General features: G+C 45.6%; 1 protein-coding gene across 4 annotated transcripts in view; it reads right to left on the bottom strand.

The window, feature by feature from the left end:
* PLXNB3 (plexin B3) overlaps positions 1-24,804 on the bottom strand; it is a 446,830-nt gene that overhangs the window by 11,761 nt on the left and 410,265 nt on the right. For 3 of the 4 annotated variants that reach the window (XM_069645379.1, XM_069645380.1, XM_069645377.1), the window contains 6 exons: positions 18,206-18,293; positions 17,532-17,701; positions 16,881-17,041; positions 6,892-7,039; positions 6,657-6,721; positions 4,672-4,756 (listed from right to left, as the gene is read on the bottom strand). In XM_069645379.1, coding sequence (XP_069501480.1) covers positions 4,672-4,756; positions 6,657-6,721; positions 6,892-7,039; positions 16,881-17,041; positions 17,532-17,701; positions 18,206-18,293 — 717 coding nt within the window. The remainder of the gene's footprint in view (positions 1-4,671; positions 4,757-6,656; positions 6,722-6,891; positions 7,040-16,880; positions 17,042-17,531; positions 17,702-18,205; positions 18,294-24,804) is intronic. The other variant, XM_069645378.1, reaches the window with a different exon arrangement.

Genomic DNA, 24,804 nt, shown 5'->3' with positions numbered 1-24,804 from the left:
GGTCATGGATCTGGAAGTCTGACGGTACGAGGAGGAGAAACCTTTTGAAGACCTGCCTGACTTTCCTCTGGAGGAGTGAAAGGAAGAGCAGTGTTGCTGGAGGGTGTTCAGGGAACGGGCCATCTCTGTATCCGCCTTGATGGTCTGTAGGGACTAGTCAACGACCTTCCCGAAAAAGTCATCTCCGTCGAAAGGCATGTTCAGTACCTTCATTTGGACCTCCTGGTGGAAATGTGTGGCCTTCAACCAGCCTTGGCGACATAGGCAGACACAGTTCCCCATCTGCCGGAACCCTGTGTCGGCAACATCCAGCATCACCGCGATGGGGTGATCTGACGCTACCTCTATGGAATCACCTCCATCCTCTTGTCGTTCCGGGAGGAACTCCAAAATTGGACCCAGCTTGTACCACAGCACCCTGTCGTACCTGGCTAGGATCGCCAGTGTGTTGACCACCTTGATGGTGGACACTACTGTGTAAATCACTTTCCTCCCCATGGCACTCATCTTCTTACCATTGATGTCCAGAGGGACTGAAGACGAGGACGGGTTAGATGACCATTTCCACACGGCCGTCGAAACCACCGAATTTGGCAATGGTTGCGACCTCAATCACTTGGGTGCGGATTCCGGTACTCCGTACTTCTCCAGACTATCCGGCTTGGCTGGAGCCATGCAAGAGTTCTTCAAGAGGGCCAGGCCCACCTCCACCATGTCGTCCAGGAGAGACACCACCATGATTGTATTCCTCTTGGCCTCGTGTCTCTGGTACAGGAAACCCTCCTTCCTTGTTTCTTCCGGCACAAGCTGAAACAGATTGGGGGCTCTGGCGATCATGGAATGGAATGACTCCACCTCATCCAGTGGGGATGCCCTAGGCTGCGGGGATCCGCTGCCCACCCAGACGATATCAGCCATTGTCGTGGTTGTATCCGTCCCTGTACTAGTGTCTGGGCCTGCTGAGTAGAGAGGGCCCGACGCGGATGTGGAGGTTGAAATGGAGCCATCGGATGGCGCTTCCTCTTCATCGGCGGATGGTCAGGGGCCTCAGAGACCGTTCGAACAGGCCCTTGTGGCATTCTCTTCTGGATCTCCAACACCAAAGTGTGGAGGGTGGACAGGATGTCCAGAGATGCATCCCTTGGCTGAGCTGGCGTGATCGGAACAATAGGGCCGCGCCATCGTCGCCGTCCTCCACGCATTACAGTGAATAAATAGTCCCCGTAAACGGAGGGAAATGCTGTGTATGCTTCCCGGTTTTGGTGCAGGGGGTTGCACTCAATTGGAGGAGGACACACAATAAACAGAAACGTTTCAGAGCTGTAAGATCTACCTGGCCTGAACCCAGAGTGGTTGCGATGTACAAGAGTGGAGGAAACTTCATCAGTTAACCAGTAAATAACTTGCTGCAGAATTGTGCATCAATGTTAAGTAGCAACAGCTGCCTGGAGTACCACAAGCTCTGGAGTCTTGATCTGCTTTTAATAGGAGCATAAGTGTTGCTTCCTTTAATGATTGTGGGAGTTCCTAGAACTTCAGTAACTGGTCCCATAATCTCAAATGATGGGGCGGGGGCAGCAGAGGGGTGAAGTCTTTATGGCACTCTGAGTTGAGTCTGCCAGGACATGCAGTCTTTGCAGTCATCAGAGCTTAAAATGGTCTTTAGGATTTCCCTCACTGTGAAGGGGTGTGCAACAACTCACTCCTCGGCCATGTAGATCCTTCTTAGGCAGAATTGCATGCAGTACCCTCTGGGACCACTACACACAATTAGGACAACAGGTGTAAGCAAAACCAACCTTTGGTATAAGTCTGTACCACACAGTTTTTGTTAGTGAGCTGAGCAACCAGGCTTATCTCAAGAGTGAATGTGAGCAGTACAAGTAGTTACACAGAGGACTTTCAATCGCGGTGGTTCAAGTAGACACTTCTACTCAAGATTTCTTGGTAAAACACATTCATTTATTACACAATAATTTAGAAAACATTTCGCTAGAAGGAGGCAAATTAACTTTATATACCAATACACTCCCATACAAAACTATGATTTTAAGACAGTTTGCGCTCCCCTGAAAAAGGAGCCAAATAGCAGTTCAGTTACTTAGAAGTGAGCAAAAGGGACATGGTAAGTAGAATAGATCACATACTTGTTAGACAGAGAAAATAGTTTTGGTTCACCAGAGTTCAAGTCAATAGGCGAGGCCAAAGTCAATGGGATAGTGTTCTGGATAGGAAGGAGCAGTTCTGGTATCAAACGGTAAAGTCTTCACAAAAGTTCTCAGAAGTAGTTTAGGCGAAAAAGAATCATATGTCGGGTCACAAGCGGATTAGGCCTGTAAGTTGGGAAAGTTTCACGAACTTTCACCGCAAGAGTGGCGTTCTCTCAATCGGGTTGGCACAGTACCTTATTATGAAGAACAAAATGCAGTTGAAGACGTTGGTTCCTGGCAGGTCCTGCAGATCTCACTGTTCCTGAGCCTCAGTCGTGGGGACAAGAGGGAGGACCTCGGGGGACTCCTGCACTGCACGGGATCGTTGAAAAAGCAAACAAGATGGAGTCACTTCAGTTCCAGTAGCTGTAGATTCAAGCACACAAGCTGGTATCCCTCTACCTGGTTAATCCTAACCAGCCTTGAGAATGCTATCCAGGTGGCTTACGAGTTGATTGGTCTCACCAACTCAAAAGGAAGAAGTCGTCCTTGAAGGAGCTTCTCTGTCGAGATGAACTTGGCAATTCAGACATGCAGCAAGGCTTCACCGGGCAAACCAACGGTCCAGGAGTTGCAGCAGTCGTCCTCTTCCAGCTCTTCTTCGGTTCTTTCGTTCCAGTTGTCGACTCTGCTTTCCAGTCCAGGAAACTTGCCTTTTAAACAGTTTTCTCCCTTTCATTCCAGCCTAGCTGTCACTCACCATGCCGGACAGTCCTTGCCGGACAGTCAGCCAGCGAATCACGCCAGAGTGCATTTGGGTCTCCTAGGACAGGGAGTTTCGAGCACCTCCCTCACTTCCTGCCCACCCCAGACACTCAGACGCCAGAGGCGGTCTTCAGTCCTGAAGCCTCCCAAAGGCACACTAACAGAGGGACCAAACCTCGTTTGGCGCACAGAGACAAACACTAGAAGGACATTTCCAAAAAGAAACTGCAAAAAAAGAAGACCGGGACCTGTTTAAACAAAGGGGCTTAAGGCACCATCTTGAAAAACATGGCTCCTGTGATTTTTAGCTATAGGTATTGGTGTTTGGGAAAAATCATGGTAGTTCGTTGTAAAACCACTGCCACCAGCCTTTTCAATAGGAAAGGTTAGCATTTGACTGCTTCATGAGTATTTAGACAAAGGGGATACTATGTAACCCCTCCAGCACTCCATTGTAAGATGGTGTGTCATGGGCCTAGGAATTTGGAAAGACTAGTAAAGTCAATTTCACTTTACATTCTCTGCGAAACAGTAATTTATCCCAGAGAAGGTATCTAAACCTTTGGGAAGTCTAAAAGACATCCCTGTGTCACTGCATTGAGAGTGCTATCTAACACACACGAAAAGATGATGAGTTATCTAAAACTCCACAATCAAAGAACACAAGTGAAAAATACACATCAAAATACATGAGAGTGGGAAATAAAGGCTCACACTCTTTCCGGGTAAAACATCAAGTCCTCAAAAACCAGCAAAGTTGCAGTGGTCTCTAAAATGAAGGGAATTAGCACATTTATGAGAATTCTCCCCAACAATTCTCTCTCTCCAGGTGTAGTATACAGTCCCCTCCCCTCAGTGCATCATGGATGGCCAAGATACAAGAACCCCCCACTGCCCCAAACATGGCATAGCTGGTGTCATGCAAAAGTCTTACTTGGACGATTAATTTTCCAACTAAAAAATGGGACACATTTTTTAACATTAAGATTCAATCTGGGTAAATTCAGATGTAGAAACGTCCACATAGTATATAAATTTATTATATAATAGATACATTCCATAGAGGAAAGACCATAGGTAACTAGCGCAAGACTAACAAATCGTGTGTTTCTCGCTTTTCAGTCGGAGACCTTAGCCGTGTAGTTTCCTATGTGTGCCTGAGGATACGTTGGCCTTTTGTCTGAATGCAATCTTGGAGCGCCAATAGCCTCTTTAATACTACTGGCCGTTCTTTTTGTTTTAAACAAGCAAACAGGTTTACATTAACCCTGGTCTGGTAGAAAAAAAGGGCGAACTAGAGCACTGCATCCAAAATGCAGACATAGTCGTCAAAGAGACTTTGAAAAAAGTCTCACTGTCAACAAAAATAAGCCAAGATAACAAAATGTCTAGGGGACTACCTCAGTATGCAGAAAAATAACCAGAACATGAATTTGACTCAACACCACCCTAGTTCGTGGTTTAAATGTCTTTACCCTCAGAATGATGAAAGGCTGCCTTGGCAGTGTGAATATGGGCCTGCAGGTTAACTTGCATTGCCGCAGCTTCCCCTAGACATATTTTGTGATACTTTGATAAAGAGGGGGGGGGGGAGATGGGGCACTGTGCAAATGCCACTTCTCAGGATTACAATCTCTTTTCAAAGAAGGGCCAGTGTCAAGTGTGCAACTGTCACAGCTTTTGTTGGTTACTGCCAATGGATGAGTGCAAAGTGCAGATAGTAACATGAAATTAAAGATCTTAAAAGAAGAGCGACCTTACTTACTCCCGACAATTCAGTCAGTGAGGAGTTCATCTCCTGGTAACCAGCAGGAACCGTCTGTCGAATATCGGCATAATACCTGAAAGGAGAGGAGCATTTTATAAGGAGGTTATTAGTAAAGGCGTTGAACTTCAACCTCTCTGCTCGAGTCACGGCTAAACTCAGACACTCACACCAATTGCAGTTTGATGCCTTCAACCTCAATCATCTCTTCTTAATGCCTACCTTCAGTATCCACTCTGCACACCTTTCTCACTACTCTGCGGCCTGCACTATCCCTTCCCACTGTAACAAAAAATGGCTGCAAGAGTATTCCCCATCTACTGATTTCTAACCGAGCAAAACCTTCCGCATTTCCAAAGCTGATCTTCACTTCCTGCTTTCCAACCCTTGGTATACTACTCTTTCTTCTAAAATGGTCTTCCTACCCCCCGCCCCCTCCTCCTAGTTCTTGGGTATGCAGTCTTTTCTTCAAAAGGTGATCAATCTTCTCTACAACATACCGATTCTGGGACAACCCCTCCCGTCTTCAAAGACTATCCAATGCTTCTTCCTTCCCCTTCCTCTATAATTTCAGGCTACACCATCAACCAATTAAAGAAGATGTATCGCCTCTTCCACTAGACCCATTTTCTAATGATCAGCCCATTCTTTTCCTCATTTGAAATCAGATTGTAAGCTCTATGCTTCCTTCCTTCATCTTATCCTTGTACTGCCCCTCCTTTCAAAGCTGCACCAGAATCCACTATATAATTTCCTAAAAGTCAAGCTATTGGCTCCTTGGGGGGTAGATCGGCCATTGTAACATGGTTCTCATTGGTGAGTGGATGACTACCAATAAGCTTCAACTAAATACAAACAATGCAGAGCTGATCTTGTTTGGATCTAAAAACCTTATTGGGAGTATCAATTACTTCCCCATGTCTATTTTGTTTCCCCAAGACTTTTGCGGCTAAGGTCAAGAATGTAGGATACATTTGCAGGTCGAACCTGGGTTGTGAAAATCAGGTTGGATCAATTGTACAATCTGTCTTTTTGTTTGCGTTTGCTCCGGTATGCCCTTCCATATATTCCATCATCAGATTATGCTGTTATGGTGGGCTCCCTGCTTAATTAGACTGGACTAGGCAAACGGCTTGCTAGTCAGTATTCCGACAAAGCAATTTAACAGATTACAAAAAGCCCAGATCGCAGCCATAAAATGGCTCCATAAGCTTCCTAAAATGGCCTCGGTCTCAACAGCCCGAATAGCCCTTCACTGGCTCCCTGTACCTGTCAGGCAGAGAATAGATTTGAAAATCCTGTGGCTGGTGTTCAAGTGCATAAACGGTTCTGCACCCCTTATTTGGTTAATAACATTTTTCATCAGCTGACTCATGTTCTTGGTTCAGCCATAAATAACTTTTGAATATTCCTTCCACCCGTTATGTGTCCAGAGGGGACAGACGTTTTTCCGTCTATGGGCCGCGGTTGTGGAACTCCCACCCACTATCGCTGCACAAGTGGACATCTCTACTGGCTTTTAGGAAAGCACTGAAAAACGTCCCTTTACAGTAATAGGGGCTGTTCTTGTGACCTATCAACTTGAATCAGAAGATGGAACATCGTATAACCGGCGCCTACCTGCAGTTTAGTCTGTTAAGCGCACAATATAAATATATCAAATCAAATCGCTCCACAAAACCTTTTTTTGCATTCTAGCTTTCGGCTACTTCCAACACCTTTATAACTTCCAATCTACACCAGCAATAACTACTAGACCTGATGCCACAAGGCACAATGACAATATCTTTAAGCTGCAGGTTTAAAAGTGGCACCCATCTCACGGAAAAGACCTGCACGGGACAATTTCCTGGTCACCTTTATGGGTTAGCAGCTTCAATCCTAGCCCAGGGTCCTCCCTCTTACCAAATGTACACTAGGCAGTTGTGTCACACATCGGATTCACCACCTGCAGTGAGAAGACGAGGGATGCTTACTTTTCGACCAGCTGCTTGTACCGTGGGATCTCTCGGGCATACAGGAGCTTGTTAACTGGTGAATCCTAGAAGAAGGAAAGTTAAAGATGAAAGAGCAATTCAAGATGTATATTTCAACAGTATCCGAGAGCTGAGAGAAGAGCTGCACACTAGTCCTTTGTTTGCCCATTCCTGGTACCCCCATGCCCCCCATCCAACGATTCTTCCTTTATCAAATGCCACAGTCATTACTCACTCTCCCCACTTTGTGTTCCGAGATGGTGCACGAGTCGATGAACGTCTGTGCAATGACGCACAGGATGGCATCAACATTGTCTGAGACCTGCACATCAAAGATCATCTGGGGGTTCTTCAGAATCAGGACCCAGAATCGCAGCAGCAGGCTGAAAGGGTAAAGGGGTAGGCAAGATAGAATAGATGCAGTAAGTACACAGACAATGTAACGCCACCACCTCAACGAGAACCCCCAGCAGCATGCCCCTTTTGCACTAGCAGCTTTTTAGACTAGCTCCATTCAGCCCACTTCCACCGAATCGAAATTCCTGACACGCTGCCTCTCCCAAACAGTAGCCTCTGGAGACGCAGCAACAGTGGCATGAAGCTGATGATGTATGGTGTGGGTGGAGTGAGGGCGGAGGTGGGGTGGTTAAACTTAGCAGTGGGAGAGACAGTCGGGGAGTTGTAAGCGGACCCGGCATGAGACAAGGCAAGGGGTTGCAGAAGTGTCCCGCACATCAGAAGAGGCAGCGGACAAGGCAGGCTCAGCAGATTGTTTTCACTAAGCGCTAAAACTTGACACTCAAAACTGATTTCGGCAAAAAGGGCCTGCATGGTAAACACATGGATCTTCTGGTTACCCAGTTTCTCATGCTTTGCTGTGTTGCATTTATAGCCAATTGATGTCTGTGAACATCCTTTACAACAAGCAGTTCTGTGAAGCAGTTCTGTGAGGATGGCTTTTTAGCCAGCAATACCTGAATGTTTGTGTCACACTTGGTACTATCAAATCATTCCTTTTTTTTACGAGTCTGCTCGTTGCAGCCCTTTCTGAATGCACATTTCATTAACCATTCACTCTTGCAGCCCAAAAAGCTGTTTTAGCAGCCAGCTCTGTCTTGATACGTGACCTACAACTGGTGTTCGCTTATTTATTAAAACATGTATTTATATTTGCTTTAGGTTTCAGCTAGGAGGGATTTTCAGAATTCGCCCCGTGGAAGGGTTATGAGAGACCAAACTAGTTGGTGAACAAGGTTATAGACACTTGGTCTAGCCAAACCTACCAAGCTATATCAGCAGGGCAACAAGGCAAACTTCAGATCATGTGGGGCTGGAGTGTAAGTACATTGAACATAGACAACCAATTAATGAAGCAACACATAGAACTATAAAAATATAGAATTTATTAGGCATTAATCATAAATGCAGGTAAAACTTAATACACTACCATCGCCACGCACACAAACACCAAATATTAATTAACAGTAATAGTCTTACTATGGCTTGTATCTGCTGAGGATCACATGCTTTGCATATTGCAACATCTAGTAGTTGGCTCAGAGTATTACATATTGTTTCGAATTTAAAAAACAGAGCATCAGCTGGGAGTTACTGTCGCTATACCCCAATCCTACGTGTACGGGACACACAATCCTTCATGCATCAATACCCTCAAATTGTTTGGTTTTCTGCCATCGGTTGACAGCAATATATATATCTATCTACACACACGCATGCATGCATGAATGCATGCATGCAGCTGTTAGCAATTTCTAAAAGGACACTACATGTTGGGATGGATTTCCAAAATCAACCCTCTGGATGGATTTTGGAAGGCCAACCTATTATGGTGAACAGGAAAGACACCTCAGTCTAGCCAAGCCCAATCAAGGTAAATGGGAGTGCAGCAAGGCTTAGACTCCAGAGGGGTGCAAGTGGTCTAGGGCTATATTAAATCCAAACAGAGCAACACCATAATTCTAGTTAGACAGATAAGTAGACAAATACAATTATTAGGCATTTAATACACACACACCAATCAATGAAGTCTATAGGAAAATATCATACAGTTACTATAAATCACATATATAAATACACTTTTGTGAGAAGATAGAAACGCATAGGATTCCAAACCAGTGCAATTCAGGCAAGTAGTGAGATGGTAAAAGACAGAAGAAACACTTTAGATCAACACGGACTGTTCCCTATTAGTTAATAACTCCAGCCTGAAATGCATTGGGGCCTAATGCCCCAAAGCCATCCGTTTCAAAAGATATTCTTTTCACATAGGTTTACTATGCAAATGGACAATGCCATTGGTTGCGATTCAGAGTTCCAAAAGGTTTAGGAAAGTTCAGCCAAGTAATTCTCTCAATCCTAGGTTAGGCCCAAGACTAGACCACCAACGATCTAATGCAGGAAAGCGAGAGATAGGGACAGGACATTACACCCCTGTAACCCTATGGAGGATGGGGGAAAGGAACATGTGTGTTAACCTACCCCCTTACTATGCTTTCTCCAGAGGCCACTGCAGAGTTCCAAATTCTTTTGGGGACATGTTCTTCTGTGCTTTGTCCGGTGGAGGGAGGTCCAGGGGTCCTGGGTGCAGATGTCCATTTTAGGTATGGGATTTAGTTTTGGTTGGTCGGGCTGCTGGAAACCTGGTCCCAGGTATTGTCCATCTGCACAACCGTGCGAGGAAATGAAGACTTCTGTGGAGCAGGCTACCCCAGGACACCTCCAGGGAGTGAAGAAGACTGATTACAACGGGAGTCACCATGGTCAGTCAGCAACAGGCAATCTTTTATGGATGAACAAAGGAACAAGCCCAGCACAGTTCTGTTGAGATTAGATGGCTGAACATGCAGGCATCTTGTAGCACAAGTTGAAAATGCTCCAAGTTCCAAGGATGCACTCGGAATGGAGACAGCTGAGATGTAGCCAAGTAGAGAGCTGGTTACTCCACCTCAAAAGACTGAGGGTAGGACTGCATGAGTAGTGGGTCGAGACTTGTTCCCACCGGTCCAGGGACCGAAGCCACTGGGCACATAATATGCCCAGCAAAAGACACTCGGGCACAGTGGACGAAGTGTACGAAAAGAAGTAGTGGAACTATGCTCCTTACTCGCCTGCCCCTGCTCCCCACAAATCCCATTGCCATAACCCCTCCCACACACAATACACCCTTCCCCCAAACGCTTGCACCTGCCGTTTAAGGGAACGTTCAGTGCTGTGTACTGAAAGTGCAGGTTTCAACTTCTTCCTACACTTATTTTAAAACAAAACCGTTGCGGAACGGTTTCTTTTTAAAATAAAAGTATGGGAGCTGTACAAGGTAATTTTAAAAATTACAGGAGCACCGCTCCCGACCGCTCCCGCTCACTTCGACCACTGCTCAGGCACCAGGATGTGGACTGGAAACAAACAGTCCCAGCCACCACAACCAGGCTTACACACTATGTCACTTTGCCCAGGAAAGAAGCAGCTTCCCAGGACAGGAAGGGGACCAAAGAACAATATGGCCACTAGACAGGTGAAAATCTCTTCGCACAATCATTTCAGAGTGCTAGTCACTCTTGGTAGTTATTTGTGGCAATTGCAAAAGTGCACAAGTAAAAAGGGCAAAAAACTGTACAGAACTATCCACTGCCACCAGCCCATCCTGGCATATTGATTTTTTTGTAACCAAAAACCCACAAAAGAAAAAACTCAGGATACCAAGTATCCTTAATGCACATCACTTTTGGGTGATGTTTGCAGCTTTAAAATACAAGAAGTCCACCAAGGGTGACAGTCTTTGAGTATTGATAGCCTTATGGACTGATCACTTTTCCCATAACAATGAGCTAAAAGGCAAGGGGAGTAAAGCAGAAGGATTCACTTAACTTAAAAAGTCAGGACAGGAGTCTAAACAAAGCAAAAGGAAAGTGTGTCACCATCAAAGTCTATGGGAGGAAGGCAACAACAATTATCTTTCCTAATACTACACAACACTTTACTCTCCAATATAATCAAATGCAATTCAGTAAAGCAATGCAAAAAATGTAAAAGTAAAGGAGGAGAGAATAAAAAAAACGAAATATTACAACCTTCCTTATAATTATAAGTTAAGAACCTGTGAAGGGGTCAGAAATGAAAGGCTGACGCAATGTTTTCTACATCAGACATCTTTATTAAAAGAAAGGGGTTGGATACATGCATTTCAGTCCCTATCCCAAAGAGTTTCCCTTCCTAGGAAACAAACAAATCAGTCTGTCTCGTCATCAAAATTATGCAAACTGTCCTTGTGTCCAAAACGTATCTGACCCTCACACTAGAAATGAACAATTAAAAGGTGCAACGTAAGTGTGTCTGATTTTGATTTAGCAAAGAAATGTGTGCAAAAACCAAATATGAAAATTCAACAAACAATCCTTGAATCCAGGAGGTGGTTCCCTTCCCCTGGACTATTTCAGGCAGGATCGTTAAAGTGTCCTGTTCAAACAATGATTCCTTAAGAGTAGCAAAAATGTCTCTCACACAACACTTTCAGGATGGTGAAAAATATCTTTTCAAGTAATGCTTCCTTAAAAGTAGTAGACATTTATTTCTAAACAACTTCTCAGAGTGATCTCCTGGTATACTCCCCTTCCAGGAATCCTTCAGTATATTCTTTAGGTCCCCTGGTGTACTTTCCTGCCAGGTATCTTTCTCCCAAAGGCTCACTACCTGATGTGCTTCTTTCACCAGGACTTCTTACAATGTTCTCTTTGAGTATAACAGTTGTACTCCTTCAATGTTTATACTTGATTGAATTTAGGTACCACTTGTCCACCACTTGTCCCAACTTCCCCGATACTGACATCTCATATATGGAGACTTGTACATATGTTGCCTTTCAACTGCTTCATTAATGTTCATCTGCTGATATTTACTCCAATTTTCCACATATTGACTTTTCTTATATGAGAATTGGTGTAAACGGTCTTTCTAATTTACTTGGTCGGTATTCAAAGTAAGTTAGTTTTCAATTGTTCATATGCCTGTTGGCATGCCCCAGGGTCCCCAACACCTATGGGTAGACTCACCAGTGTCCGACAGCGTTTACTACCTGTGGCACGTTGCTGCTTTTCTCTCTGGGAAGGCATCTCCAGCTTGGCAGATTCTCATTCAGCTCTCCTGCCAGCTTCACACTCATTTGCCGGTAGAACTGCTGCTGTTCCACAAGACTGCACCCCCAACAGCTTTGTTGGTGCTGTACCCACTTTGCTTCTCCAGGTCTCATACCTCTCCGGTAAGTTACACCCACATGCAGTTGCTTGGAAGCGCCTTCCTCCATCAGCACGGTACATTTCTGTGTGTCTGCTTCTGCCTTTGGTTCTGCTGCCCGCTCTGCATCCCTCTTCTCTACTTCTCAATTTAAGGTGTTCACCATGTTTAAATGTCTCTGCAGCTGATTTCCATTGTGACAACTAGTCCAGACGTTTGACTTGGCGTTTCCTTCAATCCACATTAACTCCTTCCTCGTCTCAGTACTTGAGGCTTTATGGGAGTTGGAGTCCATAGGAATTTTATAAGTTATATTGTTTTGGATAATTAAAAAACTTCAGAGGCAGGAGATATTAAGCAGGTATAATGTGTATATGAGGTATAAATAGTATTCTGCTCAGCCTGTTTTACAGGAAGGGTTTTTGGATCTTACAATGAGAGGGATTTGTAAAATGACAATAAGCCATAAAGGGTTCAGGAATTATAAGGCCTTCCTCATTTATAAGGGAAGAATACTGCGTCTCTCCTGATGGGATCACCACATCTCCCCGACAGCCATCTCCTATTACCATGAAATCCTCTCATAATACCAACCCTCAGTGTCAGGATCAAGTAGAGACTGCCATTCCCTGGCCACATGGGAGATCTTTAGCTGGGGATTAGTGAAGACTTCATAGGATTCATCACAAACCTCGTTGGAGCGGTCTTTCCCAAGCAGGTAAGATATTCAATGTCTAAATGGCGAGTTAAGTACTCGTTTTGGTACAAGGTTCCCTTGCACATGTGTTGCCAGGGTCAAAATGTAAATAAAATGTGCCTTTTAAAAGCAACTGTTGAAGAAATCGGGTAAACAACCAAAATTAGGAGTAAACTCCCAATTTAACCACAACAAAATCTCAGTGACCACCATCCGGGCACCAAGAATGACTGGGAACACTTAATTCAGCCATTGGTTCCATAGACCAGGGTCCAGTGGGCCAGTTGCAGTGGCTACATTTGGTGCAGGGATTAGGACTGGCTACACAGTGGTTCTCATCCCGGGTTCTGGGTTGGCACTGAGATTTGCAGCTGGACAGGCCAGACACCTCAGGACAGCAGCCACCAAGATTAATGAGGATGGACCACCAGGACCTGGTCAGGAGCCTGCAGGCCAGATTTATGGTGGTTGCAAGAAACAGGCTCCAGGAAGCCCCTCTTCTCTCGTGAGCGCACAGCAGCATCAGGGTTCCTAGGCCACAAGTCGGAGTTCTGCAGAGTTCCAAGCTTGAGCTCAGGATGGCGACCATAGCGGCAGAGGATCAGTGAATGGTCAGGACCCAGGATGGTTCGGGGGAACTTCCAAAGTCCACCGATAACAGGGCACTGATGAAGGATGCATGGCCAGTTGTTCCACGAACCAGGGGAGGAAGCCACCATCAAGGGTCTTCCCTGGTTGTAGGAGTGGCAGCAGCCGACACCAGTGGATGGCTTGGGCGCTGCCGGTTCCCCTCTGTGGCAGTCCTTTGGATCTTCTCATCTTTGGACACTGTTCCAGTGGGTGAACCTTCAGAACAACTGCAGGACTCCTCTCCTCCCAAGTCCAGTCTGGGGGGCTAACCCCAGCTCAACGATGGAAAGAATCTGCACCATTCTAAAAGGAAAGATCTTGGACAGCCACAACCCCCCCCCACACCCCCCCGCACCTGTCCAGCAACAGATGCATTCTGGGAAGGAAGTGTATTTGTGCCAGAAAGCCCCCAACCCAGTCCTAACCCATTCAGTCACACAAAAGGCACTTGATGGACCCACTGGAAGTGCTTCCCTTTTATGGAGTTTCCTGACCCGAGAGGGCAGGAAGATGGCCAAAAGAAAGGATTACACCACATGGAGTAGCCTTTTTGAGTAAATGGTACTCAAAATAGCATAATGCAGTAAGAAACGATGGTGCAAGGGAGTGCACTGGAAACAAAATGAAAACCACTGTTGACTTGCGCCAGCCAGTCATAAACACACCAACAAGCCATTACGAATGCTGCCAGACAAAAGGGGAAAAGGGATACCAAGTACCCCTGCAGCACTGCACGATTATGTGTGCTATAGCTTAACAATACAGAAAACCATAATGTCCACCTGCACTGTTAAGGCCGGCTCACAAGTGCCCCGAGCGGTCAAATGAATCTAAAAAGGCGTTTCTTCCTACCACAGAATTCCGGCAGGGGTCCACAACAGAGAGACAGTTTGGTTGACAGTTTCTAGCATCCAACAATGTTAGACTCTGAAGTATCACAGCGTGGCATTCTGGCAAGGAAAGCTGCTTCTGGCCCTCCCATTTACCCCTGTAACGTTGCTTTCCTCGTGTTAAGATTGCACCTTGTTTTGTGATTGTCAGAGGCTATTGCACAGGATTTAGCTTGGCAATGTTTCCCCTGTGACTTATCGGGATAGTATCTGTATTCCCAATCTAGGGCCCTAAAGCACGCCATGCCTGAACTTCGCACCCTTTCTACTTGCTGCACTCACTCTGTGCATCCTCAGTATTGCCAAGGGGTCCATTTTAATTGGCTCACTTTTACAATATTGAATTATGTGCTTCATTTCCTAAGCCCCAACAGTCTGTCTTTGCAACCCTGTGCCCATCTTGTACTGCCTGGTTCAACCTTTTTCTTTTTACGGTCTTACAAACACAGTCCATGTTCTGTATAGCTTTTCAGACCCATACATGCGCTCATCCCAAATATTAGAAGTCTGTTGAACTGGAAATTCAGGGTCAGGCTTCCCTTTGCCATCTTTGCCAGGCCTGCGACTAGCCGGTCTTCCAGGTGGGGCCCTGCCAGCTGTACATATTCCAGATGAGGAATGATATCCAAACTATTCACCTACCTGCAGCATTGCAAATGTGCCACACACTCCTCTTGTATGTATCCACCTAGGCATCTTCCAGAGGTGAACTCTGCCCCCTGTATTCACCTAATTTCGCCTTCCACCTCCTTGAACTTTTTCAAGTTTTGGAATACCAGATGTGTAAACTCTATTAGAGCAATCATAATGGCAATTTACATAAGACACCGCTCAGAGAATTCTCTCTAGGCACTAGAGGCCCAGTTTTTATTACCCAACTCAACTATACTCGTTTAATTAATCTCAGAAAGATGCAATACTAACTTGGCCCTTTTGGAATTCAAATACGTAAACTGTAGGTGACTGGGAAAATAGCCCACTCGATTGCCCAAGCAGCCTTATACGCGTCATTTCCTGATTGTGAAGCCCCTACCTTATAACTTTCACACATGTAACAACTGCCTCTATTTTTCTCCTTTGTGGCATCTTCCGGGTGTGGAACATTGTAACCCCAGTCGGAATGATTTAAAATAAATAAATAAATAAAAAAGTAGCCCCAGATCATGTGGCCGTGCTTGGGATCACGATCTAAAAGTAAAAAAGAAAACAGGTTGCTGGTGCGAGAGCCGCAACGGGGATCAGGAGGGGAAAAGTTAGAGAAAGGGACCCTCAGGCATGTGCAAGCGGGTGTCCCATTACTCTAATCTTTTTTTTTTTTTTTTTTTTTTTAAAGACAGTTGCTGGCACGAGCAGATCACATGGGTGACAGTTGAACCCTTCAAGAGTGTTTTGGCAGGCGCCCACCATTACACCACTGCAGCCTTGGCCTCTATGTTGGCGCTCCCCTTTTTAGGGAAGCGCTATCCATACTGTGTTGCTGCCCCCACAAGTGACCACCGATTGCTGGGCCCCGGGCATATACTTAATTACTGGTGCCCCCCATAGCTGGGAACGACCAATGTGTTTTTAGCCCTCCTCTGGCTGATTTTAGATCAAGGGGCCACCTCCCCATTGCCAGGTGGCCCACCTGGACTCCCTGGGCCACACCTGACCAGGTGGAGTGGGGGGAGGGGCCCAGGCTGCATAGAAGTGCTGGGGTGCTGCTTGCTAAGCAGCCCAGCCCAAACCAGGACTTTGGGGTTCCCCACATTGTTGCTGTGTGCTGCCGTCTGCTATGAAAGCCATCACAGAACAGCACAGGAGGACAGAAGACCAAGAGAGCAGCAGCCAGAGACCTTGAGACAGCCCTGGCCAAGTTGTCTTGCAAGGAAGGTCTTTATAAATAGTTACAGTGCAATATATATATATATATATGGACTTTTTTAAATATATTTTTTGCTTTTTCTTCTTTAGTTACGCAGCTGTTAGGTTTAGTTTAATCTGTACATAGTGTCTTGCGTTTGCCGCTTTTATAGAAAAACTCACAAAACCCTGCTGGTGTACCGGAAAAGTATATAAATAAGCTTTTACCAACTAAAAAGAACCATACACCAGCATTCCTTTTGTCCGCCTCTCCTTTTGTGCTCCAGTTACTCTAACCTTGTGTTTAATTCCCTTGGGGATATATTAGGATCCTGCCCTGCCTTTCTGATTTCCCTACACTCGCCACTGTCACACTGAGGTACACCTGGCTGATCTTGAACTAAGGAGATTGGTGTCTAGAGACAGGTAAGAGGCGGGTCAAGTTATAAGTAAGGTTTAAGAGATCTAGTGTGTGCCCGCCTACACCCGTCTCACAATAAGGTGTGTTGGACGATCACCCCACTACAACATTCGTTCCAGTATTTGGACACCTTTAAATCTTTCAGATGTGGATTCATGCCCCCGTAAAATAGCTCACTGAGCAAAGTGGTTGCCCTGGATGTATGTGCGACATTGGCCCATTTAGCTCTTCATCCTTCAATAAATGGAGCATTAAGGTGGGCAATAGCAAATCCACTTTAAAGTGCAAGACACTTTGCAAATAATGCTGTGTACGATCTAGTTATTTTTGTTAGTGGGTCTACGAGGTGTGGAACTTGAGCCCCGTCGCTAAATGATGTGTGTAAAAATTAACACATCGTATTTATATAGGAGTCTGTCATAAGATACATTCCTGCTCTACATACATCTACTCATGCCTCCTCCAGATGTGAAACACCTGTTCACGTTTCTATGCACCTGTGAGTCTTCCAGATGTGAACCGTCTCCTGCTCCTCAATGCCATGCTTCTCTGCCAGGTCATCCAGAAAGTCAAAGAAATACTTCACAGCAATAGGGACGGGTCGGTTCACCCCCAGAATGACCTGGAAGGAGTCATCCACAAACTTCTGTAGGGTCCCCTGCAAGGAAAGGGAGAAGGAGGGCGTTACTCAGTTTCTTGCTTTTGGGCAGGCTATGTCTCGCCCATGGCGCAAGAAGGCAGCGTGGGCCAGTTTTTGCTTAACCAATTGTTACTGGCCTAACGTCAGTTTGTGGTGGAAAGTCATCAATTGCAGTTCAAACTCAGGTGTGGGTTGTGCAAGACCTAGAAGTGGTGCATACAGGCTAGAGGAATTTAAAGGGCTAAGTCAGAGCCATAGATCATACAGCAAGTGAAAGCTAGAGGAAATGTAGCCAGTGGCCCATGAAAGCTTCAGAAATTGGTTGGTGAGAGGTAGGAACAGTTTAGGAAGTGGTAGGTGAGACTTACAAAGTACTTTGGTTCAGTACATGTGTGTGAGAATTAGACAGCCAAGTGGAGACCGTTTAGAAAAGTGAAGCATGAATGTTTAGTAAGCAGTTGACGCGGTACCATCCTTGTGTCTCCGCTGCACAGCCTCCTGCACTAACCTTCATGGAGAGCAGGCGTGTCAGGTAGATTTCAGGGATGGCTTTCGCCCGCTCCCTCTCCCGCAGGCTGCTACTCCGTCTGTGTTTGGGCACCTCGGGCTCTTCCGTGGACTTCACCAGGTGCCAGGTCCTCAGACCACCCTCGTCACCGTCCTCCAGCATAGGTGTCTCTGCAAGCGAAAAGGAGACAAGGCCTGCAGCTCAGATTCTAGCACTATATGCAGCCCACAGCACTTTCTAAACTTTTGAGTGTATGCAGGGTATTCTAAAACCTGCAAAGGTGCAAAGGCCTTTAGAAACATCTGAGAACTTGACAGGCTACTGCCTCTGAAAGGCTGGCAGGATTGTGGTGGAGCTGCTCATAGCGCTGGGCACGAGATGGATTCTGCCTCAGTCCAACTAGACTTTAAGAGACAGTAGCCTGGTAGTTCCCAATGCATTTCTTCTATTTGACCACCTGCCTCTGAACAGATGCCTGTTGCTGCTGCTGCTGCTGTGCAATGAGCAGTCGCTGCCTGCTTGTTGCATCCTGGATATAGGATTAGGGGACTCTGCTGTCCGGGCTTGGAAAGTAGATTTCTGCAGACAAAGTCTAAGCAGCTTTTGCGTGCCCAACCCATGCCCTCTCCTGCTCCATCCCGGATTAGAAATGGAAATTGGTAGTAGGTACGTACTTTCACCAGAAACGAAGCTAAGATTGCTTCCCTCCGACAGGTTGTTGTGTAGCCGTGGGATGAGTGCCACAGTGGCACCGTCGGGAACCTGGTAAGAAAGGAGAGGAACATTAGTAAAGCTTTTGTGTCCAATCTGCGTGCCCGAGATCTCTGAAAAACTGAAGGAGGCAGTAGTGGGAGAAGAGATTCCTCTGTGGAAAGAAAAATAAAAAGATTCCTCCATCTGAAGGCCACCTCCTCGTGATCCCAGAATGCTCATCCACCTGGAAGGACATTGATTAGATGATTTGCAAACAAGTACAAATGAAGTCTTGAAGGCTGCATTACGTTTCGACTTTCCCGGTCTGATTTTGATGCTAGAAAGTTAGATATCAGATTTTCCATCCAGGGACCTCCGTATTTACATATACATATTTTACATTTAATTAATGTTCAATGACCAGGTCCCCCCTTTGGTAAAGATAGGGTGCTGCTCCTCTGACCAATTTTCACACACCTTGGACTTCGGTCCCCCAAGTACGTTCATCTAAAGCGCTTTGAGGCCATACCAATGGGAAAAGGCGCTATACAAATGACAAATTACATTACATGTGCTTGCTTTAGGTGCAATTCTAAAGAGAATGTTTTGGAGATTATTTACCATCTTTCAGCAAATAAGCATGTTAAGGGTGCAGTCAATAACTACTGGCATTAACAGCATTCGGAATTCAAAAGCAGGTAGGGACACAACAATGCAATTGCCATACAATATTTCTTTAAAAAGAAATTCGCTTTTCTGTGAGGACCTTTTTTAATTTCAACATTCAATTTAATGCATGAAGGCAACCTGGTTATTTAAATACTTCAAAATAGAACCAAATTTAATTTACTAACTCAATTTGTCTAGCTACTTCCCTCACTATCACACAAAGGATTTTTACTTCACCACCAACACCCCAAGACATGTACTGCTATCACCACAACATGCTAACCACTTCATCAACTGCAGGAGGGGTCATTTTCATGTTTTCCGTCTTCCAAAGGAGAGCTTGCAGGAGCCGGTGCAGGGCGATTGCCTTGGGTCAGCAAGAACATGACTAATATACAGGGCACAAGCACATCTACCGATATGAGGTCTTTCGGTTCAATGTCACGTGTGGGGGTACTGCTTGTGAGATCTTCCTAAAGTAAGTACTGTGACAATGAGGAGTTGGACGTTATGCCGCCAGCTTGCGTAGGGTAAACGTCATTACGTCTAGTTTTGCTCGAATCGCCACCGTCCGTTCGAGTCCCTCCCACTTTTTCCCTTTCTGGGCAAGGCTGTATAGTCTGAAAACACAGGAAGGGTTGGGTGTCGGAGGGGGTTTTTTATCCCTTAAAGGGAAACAGTAACAACAACAAAAAAACCCAACAATTTGTATGTTTTCCAGTGAGGAATCTGCTTGGGAAGGCAGCAATCCTTCACAAAATAAGGACCAACATGATTCTAGGGAACTAGGCGTAATGACAATTACCCTGCGCATTCTGGCAGGATCACTTAAGATAAACACTTCCCTGACACTTGACCCCGACACGGGTTCATTCAGGACTGTGCTTCGTGGTGGACATTGAATCGTTGGCATAAAAGCCGCTCAGTAAGATTGATACATTTGGTCTTTCTTTCGCCAGACAACAGTTCCTTTTGATATGGCTAATGTTATGAGTGCAGAGGATGTGTGACTCAGATCAATGTGAGATGTATGTCTCAGTTTCCCAAAATGTCCCAAATGGGTCCTGACAAGCCACTTCGGCCCAGGTGCCTGCGGTCGTGGCAGCCCGGTTTACTTCTTGACTTGAGGCTTTGTTTTCTTCTCTCCCAGCACTGTATTTGTATTTTGGTTTTACACAGTGCTGCCGTAAACTAGGAAGCAACCAATGGTAGGGGTCAGGGGGGTTTACAATATGTGGCATGGGGGTCTCTATGGTGGGATGTGATCCAGGAGCCTGGATGGTGCCTACATTTTTCTGACAAGTTGAGGTCTGGATTTCCTTTCTGAACATTGACAAAGGGGGGTCCTGGGAGTCTCTCTGCCAGACATTAGTCCTGGTTGTGAGAGACTTACCCAGAGTCATTGGCTCACTATCTTTCACAGAGAAGAAATATCCTAAACATATCAATCTTTGTCCTGCCCTGGGGCAGTCCAGCACCGAAATGGTAGGCAATTCTCCTCTGAACAAGAGTACCAACAGCATCCCCAGACATGTGTTTCGGTCTGGTTCGACCTCATCAGTAGGGAGGAGCTGTGCCTCTCTAAGAATAGTGAGCAAGGGGTCCACGTCTGGATTCCCCTAGTAACTTAGGGGGAGACCCAAAGTTACATAAATATGCAAATTGACAAAGGGGGGGTCCTGGGAGTCTCTCTGCCAGACATTAGTCTTAAAGAGTATTCTAAGATCAGAAGCCAGTGCAGCTCCCGTAGGATGGGACAAACGTCAAATTTTTTGTTTTCTATTTTGTGCGCCATGCTAGATGGACCCAATTGGGGCCAGCTGCATCACTGGTATGCCAGCGCCACCTCCCATCAATAGAGTTTACCAGGGCATGCGCTGTAGTCCTAAAGTGTCAATTCTGGAGGAGAGGTAGCGGGTAAGTATGGTTTGGGCCTATTTTTTGATAGGTTGTCATAGGGAGAGATCGATGTCTATATAGTAACTGCGATTGATTTGGCACTTATGCGCAGGAGAAGTGTGAAGCAGTCAAGGTGCATGTATGCTAGTCACCCTTGAATGGTATTCTGTTTCGTTTGGTGAACGATCAGTAGAGGTTGCAGTTCTATTGGTTTGCCAGACTCGCGTTGAAGATACAATGGCTTTCTAAGTCTCATTTCACCTGCTCTCAAGGGATTGTGGATGCGTTTCTCTCTCAGCTGTCACAAGGTGGCTCCTCTTCAAGGGTTGTGTCTTAGAATTTTGTGCGCTTTTCACAAATCTTCTTCGTGTTAGTGGCATTACTGTTGTCCTTGCCATTGCAGCACTGTGCCAGTATTCGATATACCAAGGTACCTTCGGTCGCCATCCGGTTTCTTAGGGTCTTGTCCTTCTAGTAGCAGGATTGGCTTGCCTGAATTACACCTCTGCATACCAGTGGCGTACGTTGAACCCTTGGTTCAGGAGCTATGGGCTGTTAGAATGGATTTCTAAACTATGGCCTGGTGGACAGATGTTGGAGCCCACCCTTGTTATAGTGAACAGGGGAAAGTTCTGGGAGTTCAGCCAAACCAATCAAGGTAGCATGGAGAGTGGTCAAGGTTTAGTCTCAGGAGAGGTGAGTGGGGGTCAGAGGTCCACAATGAGTCCACACAGTGAAGCAATCAAGGATTACACATACAGTAAGTAGACAAATACTATATTTTAGGCACAAAAAACACACTAGGGATATGATTCAGAACAGGTAATATCACTACAAACTAATAATATGAAACATGTATACATTCAGTTAGGGACAAATAATTCACCCCCCCCCACAATACCTGAAAGGGAAGCTAAGTAATTAGCTATAGAATTCACAGTCCACAGGAATTACAACCCTTACTTATAAAGTCCAACCCTAAATTGATTGAGGCCTTGTGCCCAAAGGTTCAAAGTTTCCAAAGAGTTTTAGGAACTGGGAAGCCATAAGGTGGAGTTTCCTGGCATGCGAAGATGGGTCTAAAACGTTTCCAAGAGGTTTATGGTGAATAAAATGCTTTTCTAGCTTTTGGTGGGCTTTCGGAACAAGTGCTACCATTTTAAGGTCACTTGAGGTAGGTTTTCCCACCGTTGGTTCCGGTCGAAGGAGCCTAGGAGCTGCGGGTGCAAGGAGAGTTCCGGTCGGGTACAGGAGCTGTGTGCAACCTCTTTTCGTCGAACAATGCAGCAGGCATTGATACAGGACTCTTCAGGATCCTTGACTAGATGCAGGAATGTAGGAGTCACGATTGTCGCGCTTGAAGACAGCCTTCCATCTTGGGAACCGTTGATGCTGTGACACCGAAATCTTGCAGGAAGACTACTTGCAGGACAAATTGAAGACCCCCTGTAGTTCTGTAGAGTCAAAGTGTGGAACAGCAATGCTTCTACTGCGGTAGCCCAAACTCGAGTTGGTCAGCCATTGAGAATGGTTGTTCCCACCACTCCAAAGGGTCGAAGAACAGATGAGGGTTTCTAAGATCAGGAGTCAGACAGGGCTCCACTGCGACTGCGGCAAACATTGGTTACTAGGCCTTCTCAGATTTGGTCCATGAGTCTACCAATGTCTTCACGACTATGCAAGATACTTGGCTCCTCTTCAGATCTCTGGGGAATGGATGCAGGACTCCTTATTCAAAACTCCAGTGAGCACAGAAACTCAGCACAACCAATGAAAATATTCCCCCTCACACACACCCAAGCAGTGGTCTACTCAGGGAACGCTGTTGGTGAAACGCATGCATAAACCCCAAACCTATACAGACCTTCCAGGATTTTGCGGCATGAAAGGGCAAATTTTGCGGCACAAACCTTTATTTATTGTGGCATTTTTGCGGGACATTTTGTATTAACTCTAGGGTGTAAGATTTCCACATTGCAGGAAATAGGCAGAGTGCAAGGCTGCAAGAGAGCCAGGGTATCATTATTATGTATCTTTTGTATTAATTTAATAGCAAGAGTCCCAGATGGCTCTGGCTTGGCAGAACAGGGTTTGATTTGGCTACATTTCTGGTTTAATGTTCATGCCTATTTAATAGTATTAACTAAATTGATCATTATCAATTGTAATGCTGAAAATATTCCCCTTCTATGTTCTCCAATCCCTCAAACACCCACACACATCTCACCAACTCTCCATCACAACTTACATTCCTTAACCTCTCACTCTGTCATACAAATACTCACGTGCTATGTCACACTGTAAAGTCACAATTTTCACTGCCCAGTCCCTGTCACACTCCAAATCATACTCCCAACTCACACCTTACACTCTACAATTCCTCCCGCAATATACAGTCTGTCATTCTTTTGTGCTGCTTCTGCATCCTTTCTCCCATTCTATCGCACTCTTCCCTCATCCTTATTCCCAATCTGCAGCTCACTGCATCTTTCTGGCCAACCGCTTCCTCTCTGCTTTCTGGCTCACTGACCATACGCTCCCTCTACTTTCTCTACGTCTGTTCGCTCTCAGATTTCTGGCCCACCACATCACTGCTTCCTCTGCTCTCTTGTGCAGCGCTTCCTCCTCTGACCCACTGCTCTCCCTCGGCTTTCTTGACTATTACTTCACATCTCACCCATCACTCTCCCTCTCTCTCATAGTGTAACCATTTTTTTTTAATGTGGATTTTGACCCAGTTCCTCAAATAATGGGGCATTTAAAAAAAGAACAGAGGATAAGCTATTTTTAGACAACCCATTTTTGGAAATGAGCAGGTCACCTTATTCTCACAGGTGACCGGCGCATTTCCACAGGCTTGAGCTGTAGCGCAAATTGTGCGCTGGCCAGCTGCCTTGAATGGTGTTCTGGGTTGTTTGACCGAAGTGTAATTATTTGCGGCGGAATTGACCGTAGTCAATTTCACTGCGAATTGATTTGCACTTCAGCCAAACAACCCAAAATGTACCTTTCACCACCACCCCAACCCCTCCCCTACTTAACTGCTTGGTCGCTGCTGCTTCCCCTGCAACCCTGCAGGGCTAGATCCGTCCTTCTAACGCAGGTCGGATCCGACTCCGCAAGGTCCCTTTTTAGTTATTTTCTTTTTTTTCTGTCCCCGCCCCCAATTTTGAGGAATAAGGGGAAAACACTTCTGCAACCACCCTAGACCAAAAATACTTAACATGGGGAGCGGGTGACACCCCCGCAACACATGTTCAGTATTTATAAAAATTGATCGAATAGTACTGGACGAAATAGGTCTAATTGTAACATTCGATAGATTTTTGTCATCAAAATGGGCAGTACTTTGAATAGAATCATGCTCCCGACAGTGTTCTGCAAGCTCCCATCGCCTTTCACAGGGACAGGCCCTCCAGGTGCCTGCCGCTGTAAAATGCGACCCAAAAAATGAATTTTTATCCTGTTTGACGAACAGAAATGCAAGCGAGACAGCAGCGGTTCATACCTTAAAAGAAATGCATGACAGGGTCAGGAAAGACCCTGTCGTGCAGTGGCAGCCCCACATCCCGTGCACGTAGGGTTGCCTACAATTTCTACACATTTAAAAGTGCATCTTTCTTGGAAATGAGGGATGCGCTTTTAAATTGACAGAAACGCCACTTTATTTGATCAAGGAGGTGAAAAAGGCCATCTGAATGGGTGCGAATATAAAATGTGCCCATTCATGTGTCCCTTGTGGATTGGGCTGCACTTTTTTGGGGCGTAAGTGATGAGATGCGTTAGCGCATTTCATTTCTTGTGTAAAAAAAAAGTTGAGAACCTGGCACCCAGAGTATAATTTTTTTTAAAACTAATTTTTGCAGATTACTTTTAAAAAAAATGTAACTTTTTTTTTTAAAAGATGCTGTTTTTGCGGCATTTTGCACAAAACGGCCGATTTTGCGGCATTTTGCGGGATCGCAAAATCGCTATAAGCTGGGGGGTCTGCCTATAGGAACCAGTTTGGGGA

Source organism: Ambystoma mexicanum, chromosome 2p (genome assembly GCF_040938575.1).
Source record: "Ambystoma mexicanum isolate Mex_15411 chromosome 2p, UKY_AmexF1_1, whole genome shotgun sequence".
Lineage (NCBI taxonomy): Eukaryota > Metazoa > Chordata > Amphibia > Caudata > Ambystomatidae > Ambystoma > Ambystoma mexicanum.
This window is presented reverse-complemented; position numbering and strand designations above follow the sequence as displayed.